Genomic DNA, 14685 nt, shown 5'->3' on the forward strand with positions numbered 1-14685 from the left:
GAATCACACAATCAGACTCTAATATAGGTTTCTTGATTTTTTTAAAAAAAGATTTTATTTATTTTTAGTGGGAGGGAGGGAGAAAAGGAGAGAACATCAATGTGTTGTTGCCTCTTGTGTCCTCCTACTGGGGACCTGGCCTGCAACCCAGGCATGTGTCCTGACTGGGAATCAAACCAGCAACCCTTTGGTTCGCAGGCCAGCACTCAATCCACTGAATCACACCAGTCAGGGTGCCCTTTGATTTCAAATGATATCTTTGCTTGGTTGAGCAATCTTCGCTGTAGGTCCCTCCCTACTTTTCATGACTTTGAATATGTCTTGCCAATCCTTTCCAAAGTTTCCAAAGCCTCCAAAGTTTCTTTTGAGAAATTGACTGACAGCCTTGTGGGAATTCCCCTGTAGGTAACTCTCTGCTTTTAAGATTCTCTCTCCATCTTTAACCTTTGGCATCCTAATTATGATGTGTCTTGAAGTGAGCCTCTTTGCATCAGTCTTGTTTGGGATTCTCTATGCTTTCTGGACTTGCATGTCTGTTTCCTTCACCAAATCAGGGAAGTTTTCTTTCATTATTTTTTTCAAATAGAGTTACAGTTTCTTGCTCTTCTCTTTTCCTCCTGGCGCTCTTATGATGCGAATGTTAGTTTGCTTGAAGTTGTCCCAGAGACTTCCTGCATTATCTTTGTTTTTTGGATTCTTTTTTTCTTCTAGCTCTTATTGGTTGTTTTTTGTTTCTTTGTGTTCCAAATTACTGATTTGATTCTTGGCTTCATCTGCTGTACTGTTGATTCCCTGTAAATCTGTAAATTGTTCATTTCCATTATATCCTTCATTTTTGCCTGCTTTTTTTTTATGCTGTTGTACCAATCACTGAATTCCTTGAGCATCCATATAATCAGTGTTTTGGTAAAGTGTTTTGAATTTTGCATCTGATAAATTGCTCCTCTCCATTTTGTTTAATTATTTTTCTGGAATTTTGATCTGTTCTTTCATTTGGGCCATGTTTCTTTGTCTCCTCATTTTGGCAGCCTCCCTGTGTTTGTTTCTTTGTATTAGTTATACACACTATGACTCCTTGTTTTGATAGCATGGTCTGTAGGCTCCAGTGTCACAGCCTTCCCTATCACCTAAACTGGGTACTCTCCTCTTGTAGTTGAGCCTTGTTTGCTATTGTCAGGTTTATGGGAGGGATTTACCCAGGCCAGTCAGCTGCAAGACTGTCTGTGACCAACCTTCGCCCTCTGTGGAGGATTAGCTGTGCTGGGATGGTGGGTGGTGCTGTGTTGTGGTCTGTAGCTGTCCACTGGGTGTGCTGGCTCTAGGGTTTCCTGGATGGTGCAGGTCAGGATCAGACCCCACCTGTGTTCTGCCCTGGGCAACCCAGCATGAGCTACATAGCAGTCTGCAGATGGCTGCTACTTGAGCTGGGCTTCAAGGTTCCCAGGCAGAGCCAAACTGTGACCCAAAGCTGGTTGCTGCTAGTGCTGGGCCTGGGGCTGCTTAGCCAGAGGCATGGGGTTGGGGGCGTCCATGTGCTGGGTGGGGTGGAGCGTCAGGTTAATGTCAGGGTGAGGCAAGCAGTGCTTACCAGATTGGTGGAGTCTCAGATATGGCTTTTGCTGCTGCTTGTGGCTCTAGGGTAGGGCTTAAAGAAGGCACAGTGGCCTCTGTCCCGCCTTTCTGTGTGGAAGAGAGCTTTCCCTCAGCTCTTGCCTTGATGCCAGACACATCCCCCCTTGTGCCGTTGTGCCTTTCAAGCTGTACCCTGGTGGTGCTCTAGTTCAGAGGGGGTTCATCTGTGTATGTTTGGCAAGGGCTGTTTAAGAAGAGCTGCCAGGGTTCCAGGAGGTTTTTTCAGTGACTCCAATCCCGCTGATTTTTACAGCCAGAACCCTGGGCTGGGATACTGGTGTGGGGCTGTTACCCCTTGCTTGTGATCTATCTCTCCCGAATTTTTATCTGCTGCACCTGGGTGTGGGACCTGCCTGTTCAGCATCTCCTTGTCTCCTACCCTTCTGGATTGATGTGTTTTCTTTCTGTAGTTGTCGGATTTCCATTCACCTTGATTTCTGATGGTTCTGAGTGATATTTGGTCTGTAGTTTAGTCGTAATTGTTGCTGTGGTTGTGTGAGGAGGCGAGTCGTGTCTACCTACGCCTCCACCTTGACTGGAAGTCTATTTCTGCTTATTTCTGAGAACAGTGATACTCTTTTTTATAACAGCGATGTAGTTATCAAGTTGATAATTTCACAATGATGATTTTATCTGGTATACAGTATATATAAAAATCTAATTAGTTCTTATAATGTTCTTGAGAGCAATTTTTTTTCTAGTCCAGTATTATATATTGTATTTAGTTGCCAAGTAACCATTTATCTTTAATGGACTATTGGTCTTAAAATCTTAAGTATTGAATTTTTGTTCTTTTAACAGCCAAACCTGGTGGACAGGTGAAATGTCAGTATATTTCTGCCGTGGATAAAGTTATATTTGTGGATGACTATGCAGTAGGGTGTAGGAAGGACCTTAATGGAATCTTGTTGTTAGACACCGCTCTGCAAACTCCAGTTTCAAAGCAGGATGATGTGGTTCAGCTTGAATTACCTGTTACAGAGGTAAGTTGAAATAAGTATTAATATACTTTTCTACTTAATATACGCTCAGACCCATTAGCTGTTAAATGAACTTAGGTTGTCCTTCGAGGACATAAATAAAGCTCTATAAAAACAAATAATTAACTTACTGATCACAACTTTATTTAAATACTTGTCTTTCCTGTGCATAATTACTTAATGCTTGTTGAACTGGTATTTAAGTGTGAACTGTACAGATTAAACCACTGTAACATGAGCCCCAAATTACAATGGCTCAAATAAGATATTTTCTTTCCAGTAGAAGTGCAGGGCTAAGTATTGGGGTAACTATGCTTACCTCACTACCTAGCTTCTACCTTGTGGGTCCAAGACAGCTGCTCCAAGCCTCATTTCCCAGTCCTCGGGAAAGGGAGGGCGAACTCCAGCGGAGCACAATGTTGTGTGACTCTCCCACCTTCCTTTTTCTTTCTCCCTCCTTCCCTGTGTTTCTCTCTCTCCTCCCGTTTTCTCCTTCATTCCTTCTTATTCTCTTTCACAAACTGTCTTACCTATGCCTTTTTCATATTTACCTGTTGGCCAGAATTTAGTCATATGACCACATCAGGCTGAGAAGATAGGTAAAGATGTGGGTTATATTTTTAAGTGTTAAAAAAGAGGAAGTATAAATATTAGTGGACAACCAGTAATCTTTTTTTTTAAGGTTTTATTTATTTATTTTTAGAGAGAGGGAAGGGGAGGGAGAAAGAGAGGGAGAGACACATCAGTGTGTGGTTGCCTCTCGCACACCCACTACTGAGGACCTGGTCTGAAACCCAGGCATGTGCCCTGACTGGGAATCAAACCTGCGATGCTTTGGTTCGCAGCCCGCGCTCAATGCTATTCACATTTTTCAAAAAGAAACTATAGAATCACAATAAAATAGTTGAACATTTATATGAAGTAGACCCCAAAGTCAGTATTTTTCCTACTACACTGACTGAAATGCTAGGTATTTAGCTGGCTTCTACCACCTCCTCGACCTTGCTAGCTCATAACATTGGTTGCTGGATTTCTCTCTTTTCACCTAAATAATTACAACTACATTGTTCACATAATACATTGTTTCTAGACCTTCCCATACCTCAGGCATCCTTTACTGTACCACGTCAGTTGGTTACTCTCTTGCCTAAAGTGTGGGGTTCGTATGTTTGCCTGGATCAATGTGGATGTATTGTTTTCGTATATCAACCACTTGTTTTGCTAAGGTAGTTCATATTAACATATGGGTAACAATGCAAAGGACTTTTATTTGACCTGCCGAGTGCTTTTCATGGTTTTGAGTAGTTTGATTATTTAAAGTTCATTGAAGGACTTTACATTTATGTCTTTAAAATTTTACCTTTGTCATTTTTGTTCATGGTTCCAGCTTGTCAAGTTTTTAAAAATTCTTGCCTTGGTTTATAATAGCTTCTGTGTGTTGAAACTTTACTGTGTGTTAATACATTGAATCCACTGCTTTATGCCATTTAATTTTGTAGTAGCCCTTAAGATCATTATTTGATTAAGTTTGTTAAGAAAAGTAAAAGTAAGCAAGCTTTAGTATAGTACCTGTCAAAATCATTACAAATCAAAATATTTGAATGAGAATCTGCATTTAACATTTTTTTTTTGTTTAATTTTCTGTGGTCATCTTTTTCATTTAGGCACAACAGCTCTTATCAGCATGTTTAGAAAAGGTAGATATTTCTAGTACAGAGGGCTATGATTTGTTCATCACACAGCTTAAAGACGGTTTAAAAAATACATCTCATGAGACTGCAGCAAATCACAAAGTTGCTAAGGTAAGAAAATTTAAAAAATTACCTTGTTTGGGTTTATAATGGAAAAAACCACTTATATACTTTTCACCTTTTTTGTCTTTATACTTTCGCTTTTGTCCTCCTTTGCCCCCACCTGCTTTGGAAATATCTCAATTTTAGATTTTTCTGTCTTTTAAAAAAAGTGCTTATAAGTCATTTCAGAGTCGAAACTATTTTGTTGAAACTGTTGTTCCTAAAGCTCCTGTGCTTCTTGACCATATATTGGTCAAGAGGCTCAGGTTGTGAGCTTCGATGAGAAATGGGGAGTATGTTTTAGGAAATGGGGGCATTTTGGACTTTCTTTGAAATTAAAAAAAAATCTTTTTTTGCATGGCTAGGATGTGTGGGAGATGGTGCTTTGAATTAAACCCTAGGATATATTTTATTAGTTTCTTTTGTGTTTTTCTTTTAAATTCTTTGCTAAATTATAATTGTAATACATACAAAGTTTCTATACTGAAGGCTATAACATAGAAGGTAGAAGCCATTTTTCTGAAAATAAATTCTGCATTTATAATTTTTTTGCTCAAGCACAGTTGTAATTATAAAAAGTACAGTGATATACTGTCGTAGTCTCTTTGGGCTGCTGGAACAGAGTACACTGACGAGCAGCTTGTAAACAGCAGAAACTTATTGCTCACAGTTGTGGAGGCAGGGAAGTCCAAGATGAAGAATTCAGCATGGTTACCTTCTGGTGAAGTCCTTGTTCCTTGTTCATAGCTGGCGCCTTCTCCCTGTGTCCTAACGTGGTGGACAGGTCAAGGGATCTCTCGGGAGCCTCTTTTGCTAATATATGCTAACCCCATTCACGAGGTTTTCTACCTTGTGGTTTAAGTACCTCCCAAAGGCCCTACCTATTAATACTATCATCTTTGGGGGTCGGGATTTTTAATAGATGAATTTTGGGGGTGGGGGAGAGGAAACAAACATTCTGACTCTGGCATATACTTTGTGGGTTTTTAACTTAAGAATTTATCTTTAATATCCTTTTATATAAATCCTCATAGATTATCTGCATTTTTCTGGTGCTTATATTGGATTTTATTCTATAGATTACAATGATTTTATTAACCCTTATTCCATTGAAAGGACATTTTATTTAGAAAAAAAGAAACCATACTGTGTGTTCCAACAGAGAGTTTATTGTAAGGAATTGATTTAACAGGTGTTTGAGAACCAAAAAACTGAAAAACACATTGAGGAGACATGCAGATGGAAGCAGCTCTTCCCTAGGTCTGGAGGAGCAAGAGCTCAGGTCAGACCCTACAAACGTAGAGAAAGGGTCCCATGGCTCTGGCACATGTGAAGCCTAGAGCTTGTGGAGCTGAGCCTCATATCTCTGAAGAGAGGTGCTAGTTAGCTGATGCCGTACCTCCGAGGGAGCACTATGAGACTAGTCCTGGGAATTCTAAGAAAACAAAACAAAAATATGCTGGAAGAATCAACTGCTGCTACCAGGTCTTTTGTTGAAACAATGCTGACAGCAATGACTAGTAATAGCAAAGAGCAGGGTTTGCTCCCCTTATCATGCTTTCCAATTTCCATCCTGTGTTTCATTTGTCAGAACCCACTAGCCAGGAAAGTGGCTGGCAGAGAAGAAACGTAGTTTGTAGAGTCCCAGCCCCAACATGACAGAGCAGAGAATAAATGGGTAGGTTTGGAGCTAAGAGACAGAGCTTAATAATGGGCACAGTCCACCCCTTTGCCTTCTCAGCATCTCCATACACACTATAAATATGTTTTTGAACTTTCATACTACAAAAATGCTGTGCTTTTTACTTAACAAGAGGCACTGTTTGTTTTTTCAAGTGAAGGATCTGTCTCCCCATTGCCAGAAAGGAGAGAAACAAACTTCCAACAGGGGTTTTATCCATCCCTAGAAAAAAAGTAACTACTGCTAAAAGTTAGTTACAGTCTCAACTGTTTAGGTAACAGAACTCTGCTACCTAAAGACTGAATTAACTATAACTAAGAATTCTTACATTAAAAAAATAAGTCTAGATATATGTCTGTATCTCTGTATTTGTCTTAAGTCTCCACACATCTGTCCATTTATCTATCCACTCATCAATTTATGTAATAAGGGAAGAAAATATACATAGCTGCTCTGCCCCTCAATTTTATAGTGAAGAGGATATACATGACATTTATAACCTCCTTATTATACTACCTATTATGTATTCCCTTTGTCTGGAGTCAGCATCTCAACTGGTAAGGTGTCTTTACATGGTGAAGTGACCCAGGTCTTCACTCTTGCAGGATCCAGATCTTCACTGGTGCTGTGTTTCAGTTGCTGTAATCATGCATTCACTTTCACTGTTGGACAGAAAAGGACTCAGCGGCATCTGAGAGAATCTCCTGGGTTCTCATTAAGTTCTGATTGCACCTGTTATTTAGCATCAATCTAATTTCCCTTGTTTGTCAGTTTTAATCGTACCAACCAGAAGAATAACCTTATTTTTTACCTCCTACTGGGTAGCAGTGTTAACACATAACTCAGTGGAACCGTTGTTGTACCCTGGTGGAATCTTCTTTCCATGGGACATAAGACCTCAGAGCATAAAGCTTAAAACAGAGCTTGTGAATGGGTTATTAACTGTAATACTGACCCTGCTTGGGAGAAACTGTATCATGTATTTTTGGTTGATTCAAAGCATAATCCTGTGAGGTAGAACCCCATCCTTTCAGACAACTCTCTCAATTAGTAGGGCATTAGACTGTTTTGTCAGGCCAGCTCCTTCTGGATACCACTGTTAGACCAGACCATCTTATAGGCAAAAGCCTATTGTTGCATTTTTTTCTCCTTTAAAGTACTATCTTGGTTAGATGCAAAGAGTTGTGTGGAAAACCATGCTGGTGTCTAAGCCATTCTGCTAGTCTACAGGCAGTGATGTAATATAGCAGAAGCATTATAGGCAGAACATGTAAATATATATATATATTCAGAACACATTTCTATTACAGTGAAGACAAATTGCTGCCCAGTTCTTAAGGGAAGGAACCTAATATAATCAATTCGCAATCAGATAGCTGGCAGTTCCCCCTGGAAAATGGTGTCATACTGGTTGTTTAGCTTCGGTATCTGCAGATTAGGCAATTAACAACAGCGGTAATATGGTTAGTCTTGGTGAAGGGTCGTTCCTCTTGTTGGGCTGTACTATCCTCCCCATCTCTTTGATGGCATTTTGAGTACAGGTCCACTGGAGTGGCTGTGGAGAGAGGGTGACTGACATTGATGTTAAGTGCATATTTGTCTGTTGCCTCTGGAATGGTTGCCTTTTCATGTATTTAACAAATATTTTCACACTCTGTTTCTTTTGATAGGTCTAGCCATAGACCTTTACCTTTCACTCGTTAACAGCCTTCCAATCCTCATCTTCCCAACTGCCTGACCATCCAGTTAAAACATTATTTATTGTTCCTTAATCACTGAGGATCTTTATTTCTGACTAATTCTCAATCCAGAGAACAAGAACAGCCAAATGTACTGATTGAAGTTCTGCCCACTGAGAAGGTTTACCTTCACCACTGTCCTGATTGAGGCTGTGATGCTGCTGCCATCCACTTTAGGGTGGCATCAGTGTAACCTGCAGAACCATCTGTAAATCAGAGCTCAGGGTTTTCTTCTTCAGTTTTCTGCCATCATAAGGAGTGCATTGTGGGATGGGGAGGAGGCATTATGACAGGAGTAGGTATTGGGGGGGGATCTGAGTTACTTGCTTATTCACCTTGTCCAAAAACTTGCCTTTTGGGCTTTCTCAGGACTGATCTCTTATAAACCACTTGAAGGATACTTGTTATCATGTGCCTAATATTATAGTTTAGTGTGTCAGATAATGCCTTCTTTGTGATGGATAGCACTGATTGTATAGACATTTGTCGGGTGGATGGGTATTAATTTCTATTAGGGACTACTAAGAAGTCAGGAACTGTTTCTTGAGAGGAGAGCAGTTGTTTATGGGAGAGGGCATGGTTTTTCCCTACTCTTCTGCCATGTGGTTGACCCAGTTCAGATTGCCAGAGACTCCTTAGAGCAGGGGTCCCCAGCCCCCAAGGGAAGCTGTGGCTGTGCTTCCTGTCTCCCTGCTCCCCCAACCCAGTCTACAGTAGGAGGTGGTGGTGGGGAGCAAGTGAAGGTCTCCTGAGCCCTACCTTCCAATCCCCCACCCTGAGCAGTGTCTCCTGTCCCCCACCAAAAGGTTGCAGACCTTTGCCTTAGAGCGTCTTTACTTGTCACTTCTAGTGTCATTGAATATGCCAAAAAACTATAAATGGTAGAGCTTCACAGTTCAGCCTGGCCCTCCAGCAGAACTTCTGGTTCTGTACCTTATGTATTATTCGATAATTAAGTTAGAGCAGCACACTCAAGTATGATGAATATTCGATCCATTCAAAATCCAGTTAGGCCCACGAAGCATTAAGCCTCTTTTTCAGTATTTGCTTTTACAAGTTGTAGCAGCACCTTGTCTTGCACCTTGGAGGAAATATCCTGACAAGTCCAAGCCATTGGACCTGCAGACAGAGGTTGCAGGACTCTGAGCTTTTCGGGGATAACTGATTCTCTCTGGCTTGTGGATGTCTTACTAAGGCATTTCAGTTTCTTGCTACTTTCTCCTTATTTGGACAATTAGCATGATGTTATCAATGTGGTAGACCACTGTGGTGATCTGCAGGATGTTAGGTTGATCAGGATTTCTATAGACTAGATTATGGTAAAGAGTATGAGATTTAGTCCTAGGGTAAGACTACCAAGATTGATTGTTATGGCAGCTATTTTTGTATGGTCCTTTAAAATTAGTAGAGGGAAAAAAGTATTTGACAGAAATGTAATTACCTACCAGATATCAAGGGATTTTGATCTGCTTGTATAATAATATACCATCTGGAACAGCAGCTGCAGTTCAAGTCTTCGCCTGGTAGTTTACAATCCACATTCATTCTTTGAGATCCATTTACTTTCACCCTGGCTGGTGTAGCTCAGTGGGTTGGGCGTCACCCTGTAAACCAAGAGGTCACTGGTTTGATATCCAGTCAGGGCACATACATGAGGCAACCAGTTGATGTTTCTCTCTCACATTAATGTTCCTTCCCTCACATCCTCCTTTTCCCTCTTTCCAAAATCAGTAAAAGAGGACACACACACACACACACACACACACACACACATGACCCCCCCCCCCCCCCCCATTTACTTTCTGTATAGGCCAAGCAGGTCAGTTGAATGGACATGAGATAGTTTGATTACCTTTGTGTCTTGCAGATCTCTTGCAGTGGCCTTAGGGAATGAAAGTTGTAGGGGCTTTCACTTGGACTTTCTTGCCTAATAGTTCTCAGAGCAGGTGAGAGATAAAGAACGTAGGAATTTTTCTAGTTGCCTATTCTATATCCCTTCTAATTATGCATGTGGGAACTGGAGAAACTGCAAGATAGGTTCAGGGCACACAGAGCTCACTGAGGCAGCCTTGGGCCAAAGCTCTATTAATCACTTGATGGGTCATAAGGCCCCACTTTCACTAGTGGACCCCTGTGATGGTTTAGGTCAGTTCAATGATGCTGTCTTATACTATCTGGAAGATCACAACGTTTTCTGTGCTCCACCACGTGGTGACTGTAGTGAAGTTCAGTGCTGCTGCCTTGCAGTGCCTCAAAGATCACAGTGTTTTTTATCCCCCATTGCACAGTGACTATAGTGGCGCCCGCAGGTGCCTTTGGTGAAGGCTGGGAATGTGATTTATAGTGTACAGTTGAGGCATTGTTGTAGGATTCTTTCTCAAAGGGATTCAGACTCTTTTTCAGACAAGAAGCTCTGGACATATGAACAGGTTAGGTCTAGAAACAAAGTAGGCAGCTTTTGTTCTCTGTTTTTTGTTGTTGTTTACCAATTTAGGTCATATTTCCGGACATAAGTTTTTCTGGTTACATGTTGTAGATAAGTAATATTTTAAGTAGACTGCCTAGAGTGTGCTAGACAGAGATAGAAGATGAAGATGATTACTTTTTAGATTTCTAGGAGAATAATACTTAATCATTTTTGTGGTCTAACTTTTTAAGTAATTATTTTAATATTAAATAATTGTGGTTAACAATTTTCAAATGCCTGCTCTGTTAAACACTGTACCAGTCCTCACGTAAGCTCTCATAAGAACATTATGTAAATAGGTATTTGTTTTCCCAATTTCATTCACATGAGCAGGAAACTGAAGTTCATTTGATGTAGGTACTGTAGCTGATGGTGAAGATGGGCTTGGAATCCAAGTCTGTGCAACCACAAGACCTGTGCCTTTTAGTTAGTACTTCTGATGAATTTTATTGACCACAGCGATAAATACATACGAATGTACTAAGCCAAAGTAATTTCTCATCTGCCTCAGAAGTGATAAATTGTACAACTGTATTCTTATGAATGGAGATATTTGAGTGCCTTGTTTGTGTTTAGCACTGTATATGTGCTGGAGGAATATGAAAAATTGCAGGTGATTTTAGTTTTCCTTGGTTGTGGATGGGCTATGTGAGAAGATGTGTCACCTTGTGGTTCTAAACTATCTTTTTAGGGTGATAAGTTGTGATTTCATTGTTTTCATAATTGCTTGCAAGTTTCTGTTTAACTGATAAATTAATGAAGTAAACTGACTTGAGACTGATAAGTAGTTCTTTATTTTATAATGTATATACTATGGTTTTGCTTAAAACCGCTGAGTACATTTTCCTTTGCTTATACTCTTCATTTTCTTTCAGTGGGCCACAGTCACATTTCATCTTCCTCATCATGTGTTAAAATCCATTGCCAGTGCCATTGTGAATGAACTCAAGAAAATAAATCAAAATGTTGCTGCCTTACCTGTGGCGTCCTCAGTGATGGACAGGTTGTCTTACCTCTTACCTAGTGCACGTCCCGAACTCGGAGTGGGGCCTGGCCGTTCTGTGGACAGGTATAACTTCTTGCTTCTAAAGGGATAGGACACCGAGTTTGAATTGATGAGTTTTTGAATTTACTAAGAACAAGTATAAATTTGATGATTAAAAAAGTTTTTCAGAACGTTAATGAAAACCATTCAGATTGACATTTCTATTAAAATACTGAAGTGAAGTAAACTGCCACTTGAATTGTTTCTTGTTTTGGTGCTTGGAATGTATTTAAAAGGGTCATAAAACTGTATTTTGAAAATTTTAGCTTCTTACTTGCCTAGTAAATAGTCAATTTAAAAGTATTGTAATCATTCACTATATAAAAATTATTTTTCTCATTGAAATTTTGTAATGTTTTATGATTTTCTTCCTGATTTGAGAGAGAGAGATAGAGACAGAGAGAGAGAGAGACAAACATTGATGTTCCACCCTTTTATGCATTCTTTCGTTGATTCTTGTATGTGCCCTGACCAGGGATCTAACCCTCAACCTTGGTGTAGTGGGATGGCATCCTAACTGAGCTACCAGCCAGGGAGAAATTTTGTGACCTTTGAGATAAATTTGGATAAATTAAAAACCATGCCAGAATCTAAGTATAAGAACCACAAATTATTTTCTACTTAAAAATATGAAAAGGGTTAAAAAAATTAATGAGGACAATTTTGAATTAAGATTTTTATGTTGCCTGCCCTGGATTTAAAACATATTACAGAAATCATACCTCAATCATCATGTTTTTTAATAGAGATTTATTGAGATTCTTCTTTGAGTAAAACTAATTAAAAGACCAGTAGTGCATTCATTTAGAATCTTAAATGATTTGTCACTTGAAATAACATTTATCAGTGACAAAATAACAAAAGCAGTGAAATTTAAAGCTGCTATACTGAAATATTAAGTTGAAAAGTTTTTTCACATTTGCCTTTGCATTAACATTTTGTTTTCACATTTTCATTGACGCAAATTGTAACTTTCTATGCTTTTCTAGAGTACATTTATAAATGGTACATGCTGATGTTAGCAAAGGCACTAGTGAAGAAATTAACTTTTAAAAAACTTCTATTATGTTTTTTAAGTTTGCAGTATTTACTGGTTTATCTCTTGGTAAACTGAGACTTTGCTTAATCAGTAGCCTTTTTTCTTAAAGATTTTATTTACTTATTTTAGAGAGTGAGGAAGAGAGAGAGAAAGAGGAAGAGAAACATCAGTGTGTGGTTGCCTCTCGCACACCTCCACCGGGGACCCAGCCTGTAACCCAGGCATGCACCCCGACTGGGAACTCAATCCACTGAGCCATACCAGCCAGGGCAATCAGTTGCCTTTTTAAAAGTGGTTTTATTATATAAGTAACTTCTATGAGTTGTATTAAAATTTGCAAAGAATTTTTATATTATGTAGCAATATTGCTATCTTTTGGGTAAAGTATAGAAACTCATTTTTAATCTGAATAACTATCAGGTGGTATGTGCTGTGGCTTTCCTTAAAATATTCTTTGGAATATGTCTAGAGAGGGAGAAATGTGTACTTAGAATAAATGTTTCTTGTCTGAGAGCTATTCTTATCTTGAGATTATAAAACAGCCCCTCAGAGCTATTTTTATTGCAAACAGTAGCAGGGATTCTAAAGAAATCAGTGTAATATTTTATTTTAGGAAATACATTGATTGGATAGGATATTCAGTGTTTCTGGAGGTGTTAAAATGTCTCAAAATACTAATTTTTATGTTGTCTGTGGTATTTGTTTCATTAAAATGAATCTAAGAACCTTATGAGAACCTCAGGGGACTTAGGCCTGTTGGAGGTTTGAATTAGGTTCAGTTGGATGGTATTGCAGTTCTGTTTGGTTATAGAACTAAGGAGATGTTTTTCTAAGGCTGATACAGGTCTTAAAGTCATCCATGGCCTCTCAGGGATAAGGCTCTTCTAACCCAACAGCATTGCTTTTTTCAAACTGGAAAACAACTGAGTTAAACCTAAGTTCAATAGCAGTATCATAGGAAATCATGTACTGATTGAAGGAAGAAATTGAAGAGAAAATATTTTTCTGGTCTCATTGTGATGACCTTTACCACATCCTCTTTTTTCCCCCTTTCTATTAGCAATTACACGTTTGAGTTAGGAAGAATAAATTTTGCTTACTAGTTTTTTCTTACTTGAAGCTGTTTGGACTTTTTCTGATTTTGGTACAATCTTTTAAAAAAATACTCTAATGCTCTCTGTTACAGGTTCACACTCAGTGAGCTCATATATTTTACTATGAAAACATAATGAAGATTTACTTTTTTGATAATTTTGTGGAGAGTACAACTTTTCCTGTAAAAAGATTTCTCTGGAGAAGGAACAAAAAACTGCCTTCTACTTAAACATACAAACTTAGAAAACACTTTCTTGATATGGTTGGGGTAAAACCACTGTTCGGTTGTGATTTTATCCACCTACAGTGCAAAACTTGGCTCATGATGAAAGTGTACGGCTCTCTGCCTCTGCATTTCTAGATTTTGTGTTCCTTGTTTGGTAATTATGTAACATCAGTTAATTTAATGAGCCCCTGAAATTGTTTATCATTTGCGCCCATCAGTCAGATTTTTTTTTCCCTACCCTGTTTAAGGGAAATTCTGAAATTGATCATTTTTAGTTTAAAATACAAATTTGTTTATGGCCATTAGACCCTTTCCAGTTTTTGTTGATTTGTAGTGGAATATTTTTTTCGGTGTGAATAGGAGTGTCACTGTCATTTGATGCCTAACTTTGATTACATAAAGTATGTTTACTTTTAGATCATTAATGTATAGTGAAGCTAACAGACGGGAGACATTTACATCATGGCCTCACGTAGGTTATCGATGGGCACAACCAGATCCCATGGCTCAAGCTGGATTTTATCATCAGGTAAAACAGATTATCAAAAAAACACCATTTTATTCACCAAAAAAACCACAACTTTTTCAAAAACATATTTTATATATCCTGTCTGTGTGCTTGTATGTATACCTTATCCGAGTGGTTTTTGTTCTTACATTTTTGATCATAATATTGTTTTCTGTGTCATGTATTGTGTATGAAAAGGAAAGAAATTGTTAAAGGTAGCTAAGAGCTGAGTTAATGCTTCTTCACAACTATTTTTTTTTTATAGAAATATAGCCAGTATTTTTCAGGTATGCTTTTTTAAAAGTCTTCTCTTTGGATATGTGTTTATTTTCAATTTTGATTTCTTCATTCATAACATAGTAATAGCTATTTAGGGTTAATTCAGTAAAAGCAACACATTATAGTTACTCCTGATAATTCTAACTTTATTTGGGATGCAAGTTATCCATATATAGATAACTGTAGTTGCAGCATTGGAAG

The 14685-nt window shown here is 38.7% G+C and overlaps 1 protein-coding gene across 12 annotated transcripts in view; it reads left to right on the plus strand.

The window, feature by feature from the left end:
* Positions 1-14685, plus strand: part of BIRC6 (baculoviral IAP repeat containing 6) — a 197421-nt gene that overhangs the window by 21375 nt on the left and 161361 nt on the right. For all 12 annotated transcript variants that reach the window (XR_004903615.1, XM_036027815.1, XM_036027820.1 and 9 more), the window contains exons 2-5: positions 2434-2615; positions 4277-4414; positions 11168-11361; positions 14115-14226. Coding sequence is in view for 11 of the 12 variants with exons in the window: in XM_036027815.1 (XP_035883708.1) it covers positions 2434-2615; positions 4277-4414; positions 11168-11361; positions 14115-14226 (626 nt within the window). In the remaining variant the exon portion in view is untranslated. The remainder of the gene's footprint in view (positions 1-2433; positions 2616-4276; positions 4415-11167; positions 11362-14114; positions 14227-14685) is intronic.

This window comes from Phyllostomus discolor, chromosome 6, assembly GCF_004126475.2.
Source record: "Phyllostomus discolor isolate MPI-MPIP mPhyDis1 chromosome 6, mPhyDis1.pri.v3, whole genome shotgun sequence".
Taxonomy (NCBI): Eukaryota; Metazoa; Chordata; class Mammalia; order Chiroptera; family Phyllostomidae; genus Phyllostomus; species Phyllostomus discolor.